This window comes from Chamaea fasciata, unplaced genomic scaffold (assembly GCF_029207755.1).
Source record: "Chamaea fasciata isolate MVZ Bird 193981 ecotype frontalis unplaced genomic scaffold, bChaFas1.0.hap1 SCAF_27, whole genome shotgun sequence".
Taxonomy (NCBI): Eukaryota; Metazoa; Chordata; class Aves; order Passeriformes; family Sylviidae; genus Chamaea; species Chamaea fasciata.
The window spans coordinates 5,067,186-5,081,521 of record NW_027094112.1 but is presented as its reverse complement, the minus strand read 5'-3'; the positions used below and the strand labels follow the sequence as shown (position 1 = coordinate 5,081,521).

Below are 14,336 nucleotides of genomic sequence, written 5' to 3'. Positions count from 1 at the left end.
AAAGATAAAAAAACAAAAAAATTTGGAATTTTTCACTGCTGGAATTTGGGGAGGCTCCAAAAAAAAAGATCCCGGGAATGCTGTCCCCTCGGGATCCCGGGAATGCTGTCCCCTCGGGAATTCCGGGAATGCTGTCCCCTCGGGATCCCGGGAATGCTGTCCCCTCGGGAATTCCGGGAATGCTGTCCCCTCGGGATCCTGGGAATGCTGTCCCCTCGGGAATTCCGGGAATGCTGTCCCCTCGGGGATCCCGGGAATGGTGTCCCCTCGGGATCCCGGGAATGCTGTCCCCTCGGGATCCCGGGAATGCTGTCCCCTCGGGAATTCCGGGAATCCCGTCCCAAAGGGACAATCCCGGAGCCGCTGCCGTCTCAGCCTGGCGGATTTTTTTCCCCTCGGAGCTGGTGGGAAACGAAATCAAAGCGCCGGAGTCACTCGGGGACGCGGCCTCGGCTTCTGTCGGACAGAAAAATTCCCAAAGTTTTTTGCTTTGTTGTTTTAGGAGTTGCTGGGGGATTTTTCCCGTTTTTTTTTTTTTTCCCCAGGTTTTTTTCCCCCTTTTTTTTCTTTTTTTCTTTCCCCCGTTTTGTGCCACGAAGTTTTTGCTTTGGCAGAACGGAGCCCGTGGGGGTTTCTTTGCCGGGAGCTGAAATTCCAGAGGAAAAATCCCATTTTCCCATTGCCAGGAGGCAAAATTCCAGAGGAAAAATCCCATTTCCCCTGGATGGGAGCCGGAGTTCCATTTCCCATTGCTGGGAACCGAAATTCCAGAGGGAAAAATCCCATTTTCCCATTGCCGGGAGGCAAAATTCCAGAGGAAAAATCCCATTTTCCCTTTGCTGGGAACTGAAATTCCAGAGGAAAAATCCCATTTTCCCACTGCTGGGAGCTGAAATTCAGAGCCCAAATCCCATTGTTCCCAGTGCTTGGAGCCAGAATTCCAGAGGAAAAAGAAAATTCCCAACCTCAGGAATTTTTAAATGAAAGTTTTTATTCCCCATCCCGCTGTCCCGGGGACTGTGGGGACAGGAGGGATCCCGAGGATCCCGGAGGGATTCCAGCCAGGATCCCGGAGGATTCCCCGCAAGATTCCCAAGGACTCCGGGGGGAAGTCCAGGAAGGATTCCAGCTGGGATTCCGGAGGATCCCGGGAGGGATTCCAAGGGGGATTCCCGAAGATTCCAGCCAGGATTCCTGAGGACTCCAGGGGGGGATTCCCGAGGATTCCGGGGGCAATTCCAGCCAGGATTTCCAAGGATTCCAGGGAGGATTCCTGAAGATCCCATCCGGGATTCCCAAGGTTTCCAGCCAGGATTCCAGCTGGGATTCCCGAAGATTCCAGGAATGATTCCAGCCGGGATTCCTGAGGTTTCCACGGGGGATTCCTGAGGTTTCCACATGGGATTCCCGAGGTTTCCACGGGGGATTCCCGGGGTTCCCGTGCGGAATTCCCGAGGTTCCCGTGCGGGATTCCCGAGGTTCCCGTGCGGAATTCCCGAGGTTCCCGTGCGGAATTCCCGAGGTTCCCGTGCAGAATTCCCAAGGTTCCCGTGCGGAATTCCCGAGGTTCCCGTGCGGAATTCCCGAGGTTCCCGTGCAGAATTCCCAAGGTTCCCGTGCAGAATTCCCGAGGTTCCCGTGCGGAATTCCCGAGGTTCCCGTGCGGGATTCCCGAGGTTCCCGTGCGGGATTCCCGAGGTTCCCGTGCGGGATTCCCGAGGTTCCCGTGCAGAATTCCCGAGGTTCCCGTGCAGGATTCCCGAGGTTCCCGTGCGGGATTCCCGAGGTTCCCGTGCGGGATTCCCGAGGTTCCCGTGCAGAATTCCCGAGGTTCCCGTGCGGAATTCCCGAGGTTCCCGTGCAGAATTCCCGAGGTTCCCGTGCGGAATTCCCGAGGTTCCCGTGCAGAATTCCCGAGGTTCCCGTGTGGAATTCCTGAGGTTCCCGTGCGGGATTCCCGAGGTTCCCGTGCAGAATTCCCGAGGTTCCCGTGCGGAATTCCCGAGGTTCCCGTGCAGAATTCCCGAGGTTCCCGTGCGGAATTCCCGAGGTTCCCGTGCAGAATTCCCGAGGTTCCCGTGCGGAATTCCCGAGGTTCCCGTGCGGGATTCCCGAGGTTCCCGTGCGGGATTCCCGAGGTTCCCGTGCGGGATTCCCGAGGTTCCCGTGCAGAATTCCCGAGGTTCCCGTGCGGGATTCCCGAGGTTCCCGTGCGGGATTCCCGAGGTTTCCGTGCAGAATTCCCGAGGTTCCCGTGCGGGATTCCCGAGGTTTCCGTGCAGAATTCCCGAGGTTCCCGTGCGGGATTCCCGAGGTTCCCGTGCAGAATTCCCGAGGTTCCCGTGCAGGATTCCCGAGGTTCCCGTGCGGGATTCCCGAGGTTCCCGTGCGGGATTCCCGAGGTTCCCGTGCGGGATTCCCGAGGTTCCCGTGCGGAATTCCCGAGGTTCCCGTGCAGAATTCCCGAGGTTCCCGTGCGGAATTCCCGAGGTTCCCGTGCAGAATTCCCGAGGTTCCCGTGTGGAATTCCCGAGGTTCCCGTGCGGGATTCCCGAGGTTCCCGTGCAGAATTCCCGAGGTTCCCGTGCGGAATTCCCGAGGTTCCCGTGCGGAATTCCCGAGGTTCCCGTGCGGGATTCCCGAGGTTCCCGTGCAGAATTCCCGAGGTTCCCGTGCGGGATTCCCGAGGTTCCCGTGCGGGATTCCCGAGGTTCCCGTGCGGAATTCCCGAGGTTCCCGTGCGGGATTCCCGAGGTTCCCGTGCGGGATTCCCGAGGTTCCCGTGCGGGATTCCCGAGGTTCCCGTGCGGAATTCCCGAGGTTCCCGTGCGGAATTCCCGAGGTTCCCGTGCGGGATTCCCGAGGTTCCCGTGCGGGATTCCCGAGGTTCCCGTGCGGAATTCCCGAGGTTCCCGTGCGGGATTCCCGAGGTTCCCGTGCGGGATTCCCGAGGTTCCCGTGCAGAATTCCTGAGGTTCCCGTGCAGAATTCCTGAGGTTCCCGTGCGGAATTCCCGAGGTTCCCGTGCGGGATTCCCGAGGTTCCCCCGGGGAGTGTTTCCAGGCGCAGTCCCGGGGCTCAGGGCGCGGCCGGGGGCTCCTCGTGGCCGCGCAGCTCGGGGAAGAGCGCGGGCAGCCAGAACTGCGCCTCGGCCGGAGCCTGCGCGTCCAGCCACGCCATGCCCTCCCTCAGCAGGTGGTCCTGCGACGGGACGGACCGGGAATGCCGGGAATGCCGGGAACGCCGGGAATGGGCCGGGAATGGGCCGGGAATGGGCCGGGAATGGACTGGGAGCGGACTGGGATGGGCCGAGGAGCCGTTCCCATTCCCAGCCCACCCCCGTCCGCCCATTTTCCTCTTCCCGTTTTCCCACTTGCCCACGCCTGTCCCCATTTTCCCAGTTTTCCCACGATTTTCCCGTCCCCATTTCCCCACTTCCCCATTTCTCCATCTCCATTTTCCCGTTCTTTTTCCCATTTCTTTTCCCATTCTCCCATCCCCATTTCCTCATCCTTTTCCCACCCTTTCCCCACCCTTTCCCCATCCTTTTCCCATCCTTTTCCCATAATTTTCCCATTTATCCCCCCTTTTCCCATCCCTTTCCCATCCTTTTCCCATCCTTTTCCCATTTTTTTCTCCCCTTTTCCCATCCTTTCCCCATTATTTCCCCATCCTTTTCCCATCCTTTTCCCATAATTTTCCCATTTTTCCCCCCTTTCCCCATCCTTTCCCCATCCTTTTCCCATTTTTCCCCCCTTTTCCCATCCTTTCCCCATTCTTTTCCCGTTTTTCCCCCTTTTCCCCCCTTTCCCCATCCTTTTCCCATTCTTTTCCCATTTTTCCCCCCTTTTCCCCCCTTTCCCCATCCTTTTCCCATAATTTTCCCATTTTTCCCCCCTTTTCCCATCCTTTTCCCATAATTTTCCCATTTTTCCCCCCTTTCCCCATCCTTTTCCCATCCATTTCCCATTTTTCCCCCCTTTTCCCCTGCCCACGTACCAGCACCTGCTCCGCTCTCTCCGTCTCCCACTTGAGGCTGGCCCGGATCTCGCTGACCGTCACGAATCCCTTTTTCTGGGAAAACAACCCCGGGGAAAATCCCGGCTGGAATTCCCGTCCCAGCCCAGCCCAGCCCAATCCCAGGTTTTATAAATATTTTTATGGAAAATAAAAATGATTTTTCTGGATGTTTTTCACCCGGATTTAAATCCACCGTTCAGCAGCTTCGCCCACGAACCTGATCCAATCCCAGTTCCCAGTTCTGGAAGCATCAGTTCCTCATTCCCGGCTTTTTCCAGGTCATTCCCAACAATTCCTCATTCCCAGCCCATTCCTGGCCCTTTTCCAGCCCAAATTCCCACCCTTTTCCCAGCTCATTCCCAATCCTTTCCCAGTCCTTTCTGGGGTCATTCCCGGCCCTTTTTGGGGCTATTCCCACCAATTCCCCATTCCCAGAATTTCCCAGCCCATTCCCAGAATCTCCCAGCCCTTTTTAGGGGTCACTCTGGCCCTTTTTGGGGCCATTCCCACCAATTCCCCAGTCCCAGAATTTTCCAGGTCATTCCCGGCCCGTTTTGGGGTCACTCCCACCAATTCCCATTCCCAGACGTTCCCCGGCCCATCCCCAGAATTCCCGGCCCATTCCCAGAATTTCCCGGCCCATTCCCACCTCGGCCAGCTGCAGCACCACGGTGTGATCCATGTTGAGCTCGGCGGGCACCGACTGCACCAGGAACGTTCCCCCCACCGGGATGAGGCCGAAGCCGCTGCCCAGAACCTTCAGCTTCTTGATGGCGCGCAGCAGGTCGTCCCTGGGGGGGATTGGGGGGAAATTGTCCTGGGGGGGATTGGGGGGAAAATCGTCCTGGGGGGGATTGGGGGAAAATCGTCCCCGGGGGGGATTGGGGGAAAATCGTCCCCGGGGGGGATTGGGGGAAAATCGTCCCTGGGGGGGATTGGGGGAAAATCGTCCCCGGGGGGGATTGGGGGGAAAATCGTCCCCGGGGGGGATTGGGGGAAAATCGTCCCCGGGGGGGATTGGGGGGAAAATCGTCCCCGGGGGGGATTGGGGGGAAAATCGTCCCCGGGGGGGATTGGGGGAAAATCGTCCCCGGGGGGGATTGGGGGAAAATCGTCCCCGGGGGGGATTGGGGGGAAAATCGTCCCCGGGGGGGATTGGGGGAAAATCGTCCCTGGGGGGGATTGGGGGAAAATCGTCCCTGGGGGGGATTGGGGGAAAATCGTCCCTGGGGGGGATTGGGGGAAAATCGTCCTGGGGGGGATTGGGGGAAAATCGTCCCTGGGGGGGATTGGGGGAAAATCGTCCCTGGGGGGATTGGGGGAAAACGTCCCTGGGGGGGATTGGGGGGAAAATCGTCCCTGGGGGGATTGGGGGGAAAATCGTCCCTGGGGGGATTGGGGGGAAAATCGTCCCTGGGGGGGATTGGGGGAAAATCGTCCCTGGGGGGATTGGGGGGAAAATCGTCCCTGGGGGGGATTGGGGGGAAAATCGTCCCTGGGGGGATTGGGGGGAAAATCGTCCCCGGGGGGGATTGGGGGAAAATCGTCCCGGGGGGGATTGGGGGGAAAATCGTCCTGGGGGGATTGGGGGGAAAACGTCCCTGGGGGGGATTGGGGGGAAAATCGTCCCCGGGGGGGATTGGGGGGAAAATCGTCCCTGGGGGGGATTGGGGGGAAAATCGTCCCTGGGGGGGATTGGGGGGAAAATCGTCCCGGGGGGGATTGGGGGGAAAATCGTCCCTGGGGGGGATTGGGGGGAAAACGTCCCTGGGGGGGATTGGGGGGAAAATCGTCCCCGGGGGGGATTGGGGGGAAAATCGTCCCTGGGGGGGATTGGGGGAAAATCGTCCCTGGGGGGATTGGGGGGAAAATCGTCCCTGGGGGGGATTGGGGGGAAAATCGTCCCCGGGGGGATTGGGGGGAAAATCGTCCCTGGGGGGGATTGGGGGGAAAATCGTCCCGGGGGGGATTGGGGGGAAAATCGTCCCGGGGGGGATTGGGGGGAAAATCGTCCCCGGGGGGATTGGGGGGAAAATCGTCCCTGGGGGGGATTGGGGGGAAAATCGTCCTGGGGGGATTGGGGGGAAAATCGTCCCCGGGGGGATTGGGGGGAAAATCGTCCCTGGGGGGGATTGGGGGGAAAATCGTCCCTGGGGGGGATTGGGGGGAAAATCGTCCCCGGGGGGGATTGGGGGGAAAATCGTCCCCGGGGGGGATTGGGGGGAAAATCGTCCTGGGGGGATTGGGGGGAAAATCGTCCCCGGGGGGATTGGGGGGAAAATCGTCCTGGGGGGATTGGGGGGAAAATCGTCCCCGGGGGGATTGGGGGGAAAATCGTCCCTGGGGGGGATTGGGGGGAAAATCGTCCTGGGGGGGATTGGGGGGAAAATCGTCCCCGGGGGGATTGGGGGGAAAATCGTCCCTGGGGGGGATTGGGGGGAAAATCGTCCCTGGGGGGGATTGGGGGGAAAATCGTCCCCGGGGGGATTGGGGGGAAAATCGTCCCTGGGGGGGATTGGGGGGAAAATCGTCCCTGGGGGGGATTGGGGGGAAAATCGTCCCTGGGTTGGGTTTTTAGGGAAAAGAATCATCCCTGGCTTGGAATTTTGGGGAAAAACTCGTCCCTGAGTTGGGTTTTTGGGGAAAAAAATCATCCCTGGGTTGGAATTTTGGGGAAAAACTCGTCCCCAGGTTGGATTTTTAGGGGAAAAATGCTCCTGGGGTTGGAATTTTGGGGAAAAAAAATGGTCCAGGGCTGGATTTCTAAGGAAAAAAACAAATCTCCCTGGGATGGATTTTTATGGAAAAAAATTGTCTCTGGGCTGGAATTTCACGGGAAAAAATTGGCCCCGGGATGGAATTTTAGGGAAAAACCAAATCATCTCCAGGTCCAGACTCCCGGAGGATCCCAGAGAAAGGCGGGAGCAGCGGCGGGAACTGGAGATCCGGCAGATCTGGCTCCACCGCCCTCCTCCTGCCCCGAATCCCGAGGAATTCCCAGTTCCCGGTGCATTCCCGGAATTCCCAGACTCACTGGCTGACGTCCTGGGCGAACTTCCCCCGTCCCTTGAGCACCTGCTGCTGCAGCTCCTGCAGCGTGATCAGACCTGCGGCACCGGGAACACCGGGATCATTCCCGGCACCGAGCTCCCAGGGATGGATTGACTGGTTGACTGACTGATGGACGGGATTGATTGATGGATGGGATTGATTGATGGGATTGATTGATGGGATTGATTGATGGGATTGATTGATGGATGGGATTGATTGATGGGATTGATTGATGGGATTGATTGATGGGATTGATTGATGGATGGGAGGAATTGATTGATGGGATTGATGGATGGATGGGATTGACTGATTGATGGGATTGATTGATTGATGGATGGGATTGATGGATGGGATTGATTGATGGATGGATGGGATTGATTGATTGATTGATGGGATTGATTGATTGATGGATGGGATTGATGGGATTGATTGATGGGACTGATTGATGGGATTGATTGATGGGATTGATTGATGGATGGGATTGATTGATGGATGGATGGAATTGATGGGATTGAAGGGATTGATTGATGGGATTGATTGATTGATGGATGGGATGGATGGATTGATTGATGGGATTGATTAATTGATGGATGGATGGGATTGATTGATGAGATTGATTGATTGATTGATGGAATTGATGGGATCGATTGATGGGATGGATTGATTGATTGATGGGATTGATGAGATCTCTGGGATCAGGGATGGACTTCTGGGATCAGGACACGGATCAGGACTGGATCCCCGGGATCAGGACACGGATCAGGACATGGATCAGGACACGGATCAGGACAGGGATCATGGATGAGGACAGGGATGAGGACAGGAATGGGCACAGGGATGAGGACAGGGATCACGGATGAGGGCAGGGATGAGGGCAGGGATCATGGATGAGGACAGGGATCATGGATGAGGGCAGGGATGGGCACAGGGATGGGGACAGGGATGAGGACAGGGATCACGGATGAGGGCAGGGATCATGGATGAGGGCAGGGATCATGGATGAGGGCAGGGATCACGGATGAGGACAGGGCTGAGGGCAGGGATCATGGATGAGGGCAGGGATGAGGACAGGAATGGGCACAGGGATGAGGACAGGGATCACGGATGAGGGCAGGGATGAGGGCAGGGATCACGGATGAGGGCAGGGATGGGGACAGGGATCATGGATGAGGACAGGGATGATGGATGAGGACAGGGATGAGGGCAGGGATCACAGATGAGGGCAGGGATGAGGACAGGGATCATGGATGAGGGCAGGGATGGGGACAGGGATCATGGATGAGGGCAGGGATGATGGATGAGGACAGGGATGAGGGCAGGGATCACAGATGAGGGCAGGGATGAGGACAGGGATCATGGATGAGGGCAGGGATGGGGACAGGGATCATGGATGAGGGCAGGGATGGGGACAGGGATCATGGATGAGGACAGGGATCACGGATGAGGGCAGGGATGAGGGCAGGGATGAGGGCAGGGATGACGGATGAGGGCAGGGATGAGGGCAGGGATCATGGATGAGGACAGGGATGAGGACACGGATCACGGATGAGGACAGGGATGAGGGCAGGGATGAGGGCAGGGATGAGGGCAGGGATGGGCTGTGGGGGCTCCCACCTCCGTTGCGGTGTTTGAGGGCCAGGCACACCTCGATGATCTGCACCCCCAGCTCGTAGTAGAAATCTCCCACTCCCAACATCTCGGCCCAGAAGCCTTTTCCAGCTGGGGAAGGAGAGGGAAAGGCGCTGGGAATTCCAGGAATTCCCTCCCGGAGCGGCTCCCGCGCCCAGAGAACACCGAGGTCGGGAATCCTCCCCTCCAGCACCCACAGGGGCAGCCCAGGAGTTCCCAAATCCCAGCAGGACAGAATTCCAGGCTGGAAAACCGGGATGAGCCCTGTGTGCCCCCCCCCCAGGCATTCCCAAATCCCAGCAGGACAGAATTCCAGGCTGGAAAACCGGGATGAGCCCTGTGTGCCCCCCCCCCCCCCAGGCATTCCCAAATCCCAGCAGGACAGAATTCCAGGCTGGAAAACCGGGATGAGCCCTGTGTGCCCCCCCCAGGCATTCCCAAATCCCAGCAGGACAGAATTCCAGGCTGGAAAACCGGGATGAGCCCTGTGTGCCCCCCCCCCCCAGGCATTCCCAAATCCCAGCAGGACAGAATTCCAGGCTGGAAAACCGGGATGAGCCCTGTGTGCCCCCCCCAGGCATTCCCAAATCCCAGCAGGACAGAATTCCAGGCTGGAAAACCGGGATGAGCCCTGTGTGCCCCCCCCCCCCCAGGCATTCCCAAATCCCAGCAGGACAGAATTCCAGGCTGGAAAACCGGGATGAGCCCTGTGTGCCCCTCCCCCCCAGGCATTCCCAAATCCCAGCAGGACAGAATTCCATGCCGGCGCCCCTCACAGGCCAGGGGATCCACGCCGATGGTGGCGCACATGTCCTGGAACTGCAGCCGGAATTCCGGGCTCTTCCTGATCTCCTGCTTGTGTTTGCTGGCAAACGCCTCCAGGTGCGTGCGGAACGTCTCCAGCTGCTTCGACATCTGCGAAGGACGGCAAGGACGGGATTGGGGCTGGGAATGACGGGATCGGGGCTGGGAATGACGGGATTGGCACCGGGAATAACGGGATCGGGGCTGGGAATGACGGGATCGGGGCTGGGAATGACGGGATTGGCACCGGGAATGACGGGATCGGGGCTGGGAATGACGGGATCAGGGCTGGGAATGACGGGATCGGCACCGGGAATGACGGGATCAGGGTGTGGATATGGGATCGGGGTTTGGGAATGTGGTGGTGGGAATGGGAGATGGGGAATGGGAATGGATGGGGGGGACAGGAATGGGAATGGGACAGGGAATGGGACTCCAGCCCCATGCCGGGGGAATTCCCACCTGGGCCAGCTGATCCTCAGCCAGGACCGTCCCTCGCTCCTTGTACTTGGCCTGGGGCGGGAGAACGACGGGGTCACGGGGAGGGCGTGCCCTCAGGACCCCTCACGGCCCCTCAGGACCCCTCAGGACCCCTCACATCCCCTCAGGGCCCCTCAGGACCCCTCACGGCCCCTCAGGACTCCTCAGGACCCCTCACATCTCCTCACGTCCCCTCAGGACCCCTCACGGCCCCTCAGGACCCCTCACATCCCCTCAGGACCCCTCAGATCCCCTCAGGACCCCTCAGGACCCCTCACGGCCCCTCAGGACCCCTCACATCCCCTCACGTCCCCTCAGGACCCCTCACATCCCCTCACGTCCCCTCAGGACCCCTCAGATCCCCTCAGGACCCCTCACGGCCCCTCAGGGCCCCTCACATCCCCTCAGGACCCCTCACGGCCCCTCAGGGCCCCTCACATCCCCTCAGGACCCCTCACGGCCCCTCACGGCCCCTCACGGCCCCTCAGGACCCCTCAGGACCCCTCACATCCCCTCAGGACCCCTCACGGCCCCTCAGGACCCCTCACGGCCCCTCACATCCCCTCACGGCCCCTCACATCCCCTCAGGGCCCCTCACGGCCGTTCACCCCCGATGTTCCCCCGCCGCTGCCCCGTGCCCTCCCCGCTGCCCGGCGCCGCTCCCCGCCGCTGTCCCGGCCCGTTTTCCCCTCACCTCGGTCAGTTTTTTCCGGGCGATCGCCCCCGCTCCCACCCCCCGCCGGTGCATCCCGACCCCGCCGCCGCCGGCGCGCCCGAACTGACGTCATCGACCGAACCACGCGAGACGTCATCGAGAGGCGCCGCGGGGAAGGGGCGGGGTCGAGCCACGCCCCCCGGGAGCCACGCCCCCGGGAGCCACGCCCCTTCCCCTCAGTGAGGGACGGGGGGAGAAAGGAGGTGAGAGAGTGAAAAATGGAGTTCTGGGGGGGTAAAAGGGGTGAGAGAGAGGGAAAAATGGAGTTCTGAGGGGGTAAAAGGGGTGAGAGAGGGAAAAATGGAGTTCTGAGGGGGTAAAAGGGGTGAGAGAGAGGGAAAAATGGAGTTCTGAGGGGGTAAAAGGGGTGAGAGAGGGAAAAATGGAGTTCTGAGGGGGTAAAAGGGGTGAGAGAGGGAAAAATGGAGTTCTGAGGGGGTAAAAGGGGTGAGAGAGTGAAAAGTGGAGTTCTGAGGGGGTAAAAGGGGTGAGAGAGTGAAAAATGGAGTTCTGAGGGGGTAAAAGGGGTGAGAGAGAGTGAAAAATGGAGTTCTGAGGGGGTAAATGGGGTTCTCAGGGGGTAAAAGGGGTTCTCAGGGGAGAAAGGAGGTGAGAGAGGGGAATTAAGGAGTTCTGAGGGGCTAAAGAAGGACCTGAGGGGGTAAAGGAGGTGAGAGGAGGTAGTAACTGAGTTCGGAGGGGTAGAAGGGCTCCCGAAGGGCACGAAGGGGGATTTGAGGGGCTCCAGGAGGTGAGAGGGGACAAAAGCCCCCTCTGTGCCTCCTCCCCTCGCCGGAACGGGGCGCCCCAAAGCAGCCACTTCCAAATGGGCACCCCAAAACGGAGACCGCAGAATAACCAAACCCAAAACGGAGACCCTAAAACAACCATCCCCGAAACAGGCACCCCAAAACGGAGACCCCAAAACAGCCATCCCCAAAACGGGCACCCCAAACCGGGGACCCCAAAATAACCAAACCCAAAACGGAGACCCTAAAACAGCCATCCCCAAACCGAGCACCCCAAAACGGAGACCCCAAAATAACCAAACCCAAAACGGAGACCCTAAAACAACCATCCCCAAACCGAGCACCCCAAAACGGAGACCCTAAAACAACCATCCCCAAATCGAGCACCCCAAAACGGAGACCCCAAAATAACCAAACCCAAAACGGAGACCCTAAAACAGCCATCCCCAAACCGAGCACCCCAAACCGGGGACCCCAAAACAGCCATCCCCAAAACGGGCACCCCAAACCGGGGACCCCAAAACAACCAAACCCAAACCGGGCACCCCAAAGCAACCAAACCCAAGGCGGCCCCCCAAAGCCCCCGTGGCCCGCCCCGTGACCCCCGGCACCCCCAAAGCCCCGTCCCCGGCTGCTGTGCGGTGTTGTGGGGCCGCTGTCCCCTCCCCGCCGTCCCCTTTGTCCCCGGCAGCGGCGCCTTTGTCCCCGTGTCACCCGCGGGGCACCAGCTGTCACCGCCGGGGCCTTCGCGCTCCTCCTCCTCCTCCTCCTCTTTGTTCTCCCGGGGGGGACCGGGGACAGAGGGGACACGGAGCCCCCCCGGGGATGGGGACAGCAGCGGGGGCCTTTGGGGGTCCCCAGGGTGGGACGTGGGGTGCCTTTGTCACGCCTTGAGGGGGTGACATCCAGGCCAGGGGACACCCCGGGGACACACAACAGGGGGTTTGGGGGGGTCCCCCTGGGGGACACGGGAGCTCCGCCCGGCCCTGGGGGGGGTCCCATCCCCCCGAAGCCCCCCAGAGCCGGGCAGATTTGGGGGGGCGCTGGCGGGTTTGGGGTGCGGGTGAGCACAGGGGGTGCACGGGGGGAAGGGTCTCTGGTTTGGGGGGCTCAAGGGGGTCATCAGGATGTGGGGGGGGGCCCGAAGGAGGGGACCCCGGGGTCCTGGGCTCAGGGTGGGGGTCCCAGAGCGGGGGTCCGGGTTTGGGGGGCCCAGGGTGGGGGTCCCGGAGGCGGATCCGGGTTTGGGGGGCCCAGAGTGGGGGTCCGGGTTTGGGGGGCTCAGGGTGGGGGTCCCGGAGGCGGGTCCGGGTTTGGGGGGCTCAGGGTGGGGGTCCCAGAGCGGGGGTCCTGATTTTGGGGGGTCAGGACAGGGCCGTTCGCGCCGCCCCAGAGCCGCCGGCAGGTGGCGCTGCAGCACCGCGAATGCGCGGCCGGGGCGGGGCACGAGGGGCGGGGCTAAGATGGGAACCGGGCGTGGTCACACGCCTAATAAGGTTGTTGATGTGTAATAAGGGGCGGGATATGCAAATAACAGCCTGGTGTCGCAAGGCGCGCCGGGAAAGAAGCGCGCTGGGGCCGCGGTGTTGTGCGGGCAGCAGGGACGGATTTTGGGGGCCCATGGGGGGAACTCTGGGCAGGCGGTGCCGGCCTGGGGGGCTCTGTGGGGCTGGGGTCACCGGGAAAGGGGCAAAACCCAAATGGGTGGGGTGGGGGTCCCAAAAAGGGCGTGGTCCCAGTGTGGGGCGGGGTCTGTAGGGTTGGGGTTCCCCAGTGAAATGTGGGGCGGGGTCTGTAGGACCAAACCACTCCAACCCCTCCCTGTCCCCGCTCCCATTCCCTGGCCTCTCCCAGCCTGGAATTTTCCGGGGATTCCCCCAAATCTTGCTTTGTCTGCTTTAAGCTTTGGGGCTGCAGCGTTTTCCTGGGGGCGGGGGGATAAAAACGAGGAAGGGGCTCCGTGCCCCCCTGAGTGGCACGAGGTGGGCACGGGGACAGGGCCAGCTGTCCCCACGTAGTCCCGGGGGACACTAAAAATAACCCGGGAGGGACAGCCCGGCTCGGGTTCCCGGCTGGAAACTGCCCAGGGCCCTGGGGAGGCCCGGGAGGGGTTTGGGGGGGCTGCCGGACACCCCCTTTTCCCTGGAGAGGGCTCTAGGGTGGAAAACAACCCCAAAATCCAACCCAGGGTGGGTTTAGAGTGGAAAAACCTTCAATTTGGGTGGGTTTAGGGTGGAAAATACTCCCAAATCTTCATCCTGGGTGGGTTTAGGGTGGAAAATACCCCCAAATCTTCATCCTGGGTGGGTTTAGGGTGGAAAATACCCCCAAATCTTCATCCTGGGTGGGTTTAGGGTGGAAAATACCCCCAAATCTTCATCCTGGGTGGGTTTAGGGTGGAAAATACCCCCAAATCTTCATCCTGGGTGGGTTTAGGGTGGAAAATACCCCCAAATCTTCCTCCTGGGTGGGTTTAGGGTGAAAAATACCCCCAAATCTTCCTCCTGGGTGGGTTTAGGGTGGCGAACAGCCCCAAATGTCCCGTTGCAGCTGCCGCGGGCCGAGGGGCAGCTCGGAATTCGGGGGGTTCCTCTCCTGCCAGGGCAATTCCCGGCCGTGGCAATTCCCGGGCACACCCCGGCTCCAGAGGGTGTTCCGTGGGCTGATTTCCAGCACGAGATTAGGGAGAGGCAGCAGCTGGAGCGGAGCAAAGCTGTGACTCAAAAAAATCCCCGGGGTCCGGGCACTTCCAGCCTCCCAAAAACCTTCCCCGGAGTGCCCGGGCTCATCCCTGGAGACATCACCCCAAAAATCCAGCCCGGGGGGGGAGGTTAGGGTGGAAAAAAAACCCCAAAATCCATCCCAGGATGGGTTCAGGGTGGAAAACA

The 14,336-nt window shown here is 60.3% G+C and overlaps 1 protein-coding gene across 1 annotated transcript; it reads right to left on the bottom strand.

The window, feature by feature from the left end:
* Window positions 1–2,945: 2,945 nt before the first annotated feature.
* SNF8 (SNF8 subunit of ESCRT-II) lies at window positions 2,946–10,733 on the bottom strand. Its single transcript, XM_066205299.1, has 8 exons — window positions 10,679–10,733; window positions 9,967–10,017; window positions 9,477–9,615; window positions 8,686–8,790; window positions 7,055–7,127; window positions 4,670–4,811; window positions 4,000–4,074; window positions 2,946–3,201 (listed from the first exon to the last, which is right to left on the bottom strand). The coding sequence occupies exons 1-8, from the start codon at window positions 10,730–10,732 to the stop codon at window positions 3,079–3,081; spliced, it is 762 nt and encodes a 253-aa protein (XP_066061396.1). The 5' UTR covers window position 10,733; the 3' UTR covers window positions 2,946–3,078.
* Between the last annotated feature and the right edge of the window lie 3,603 nt (window positions 10,734–14,336).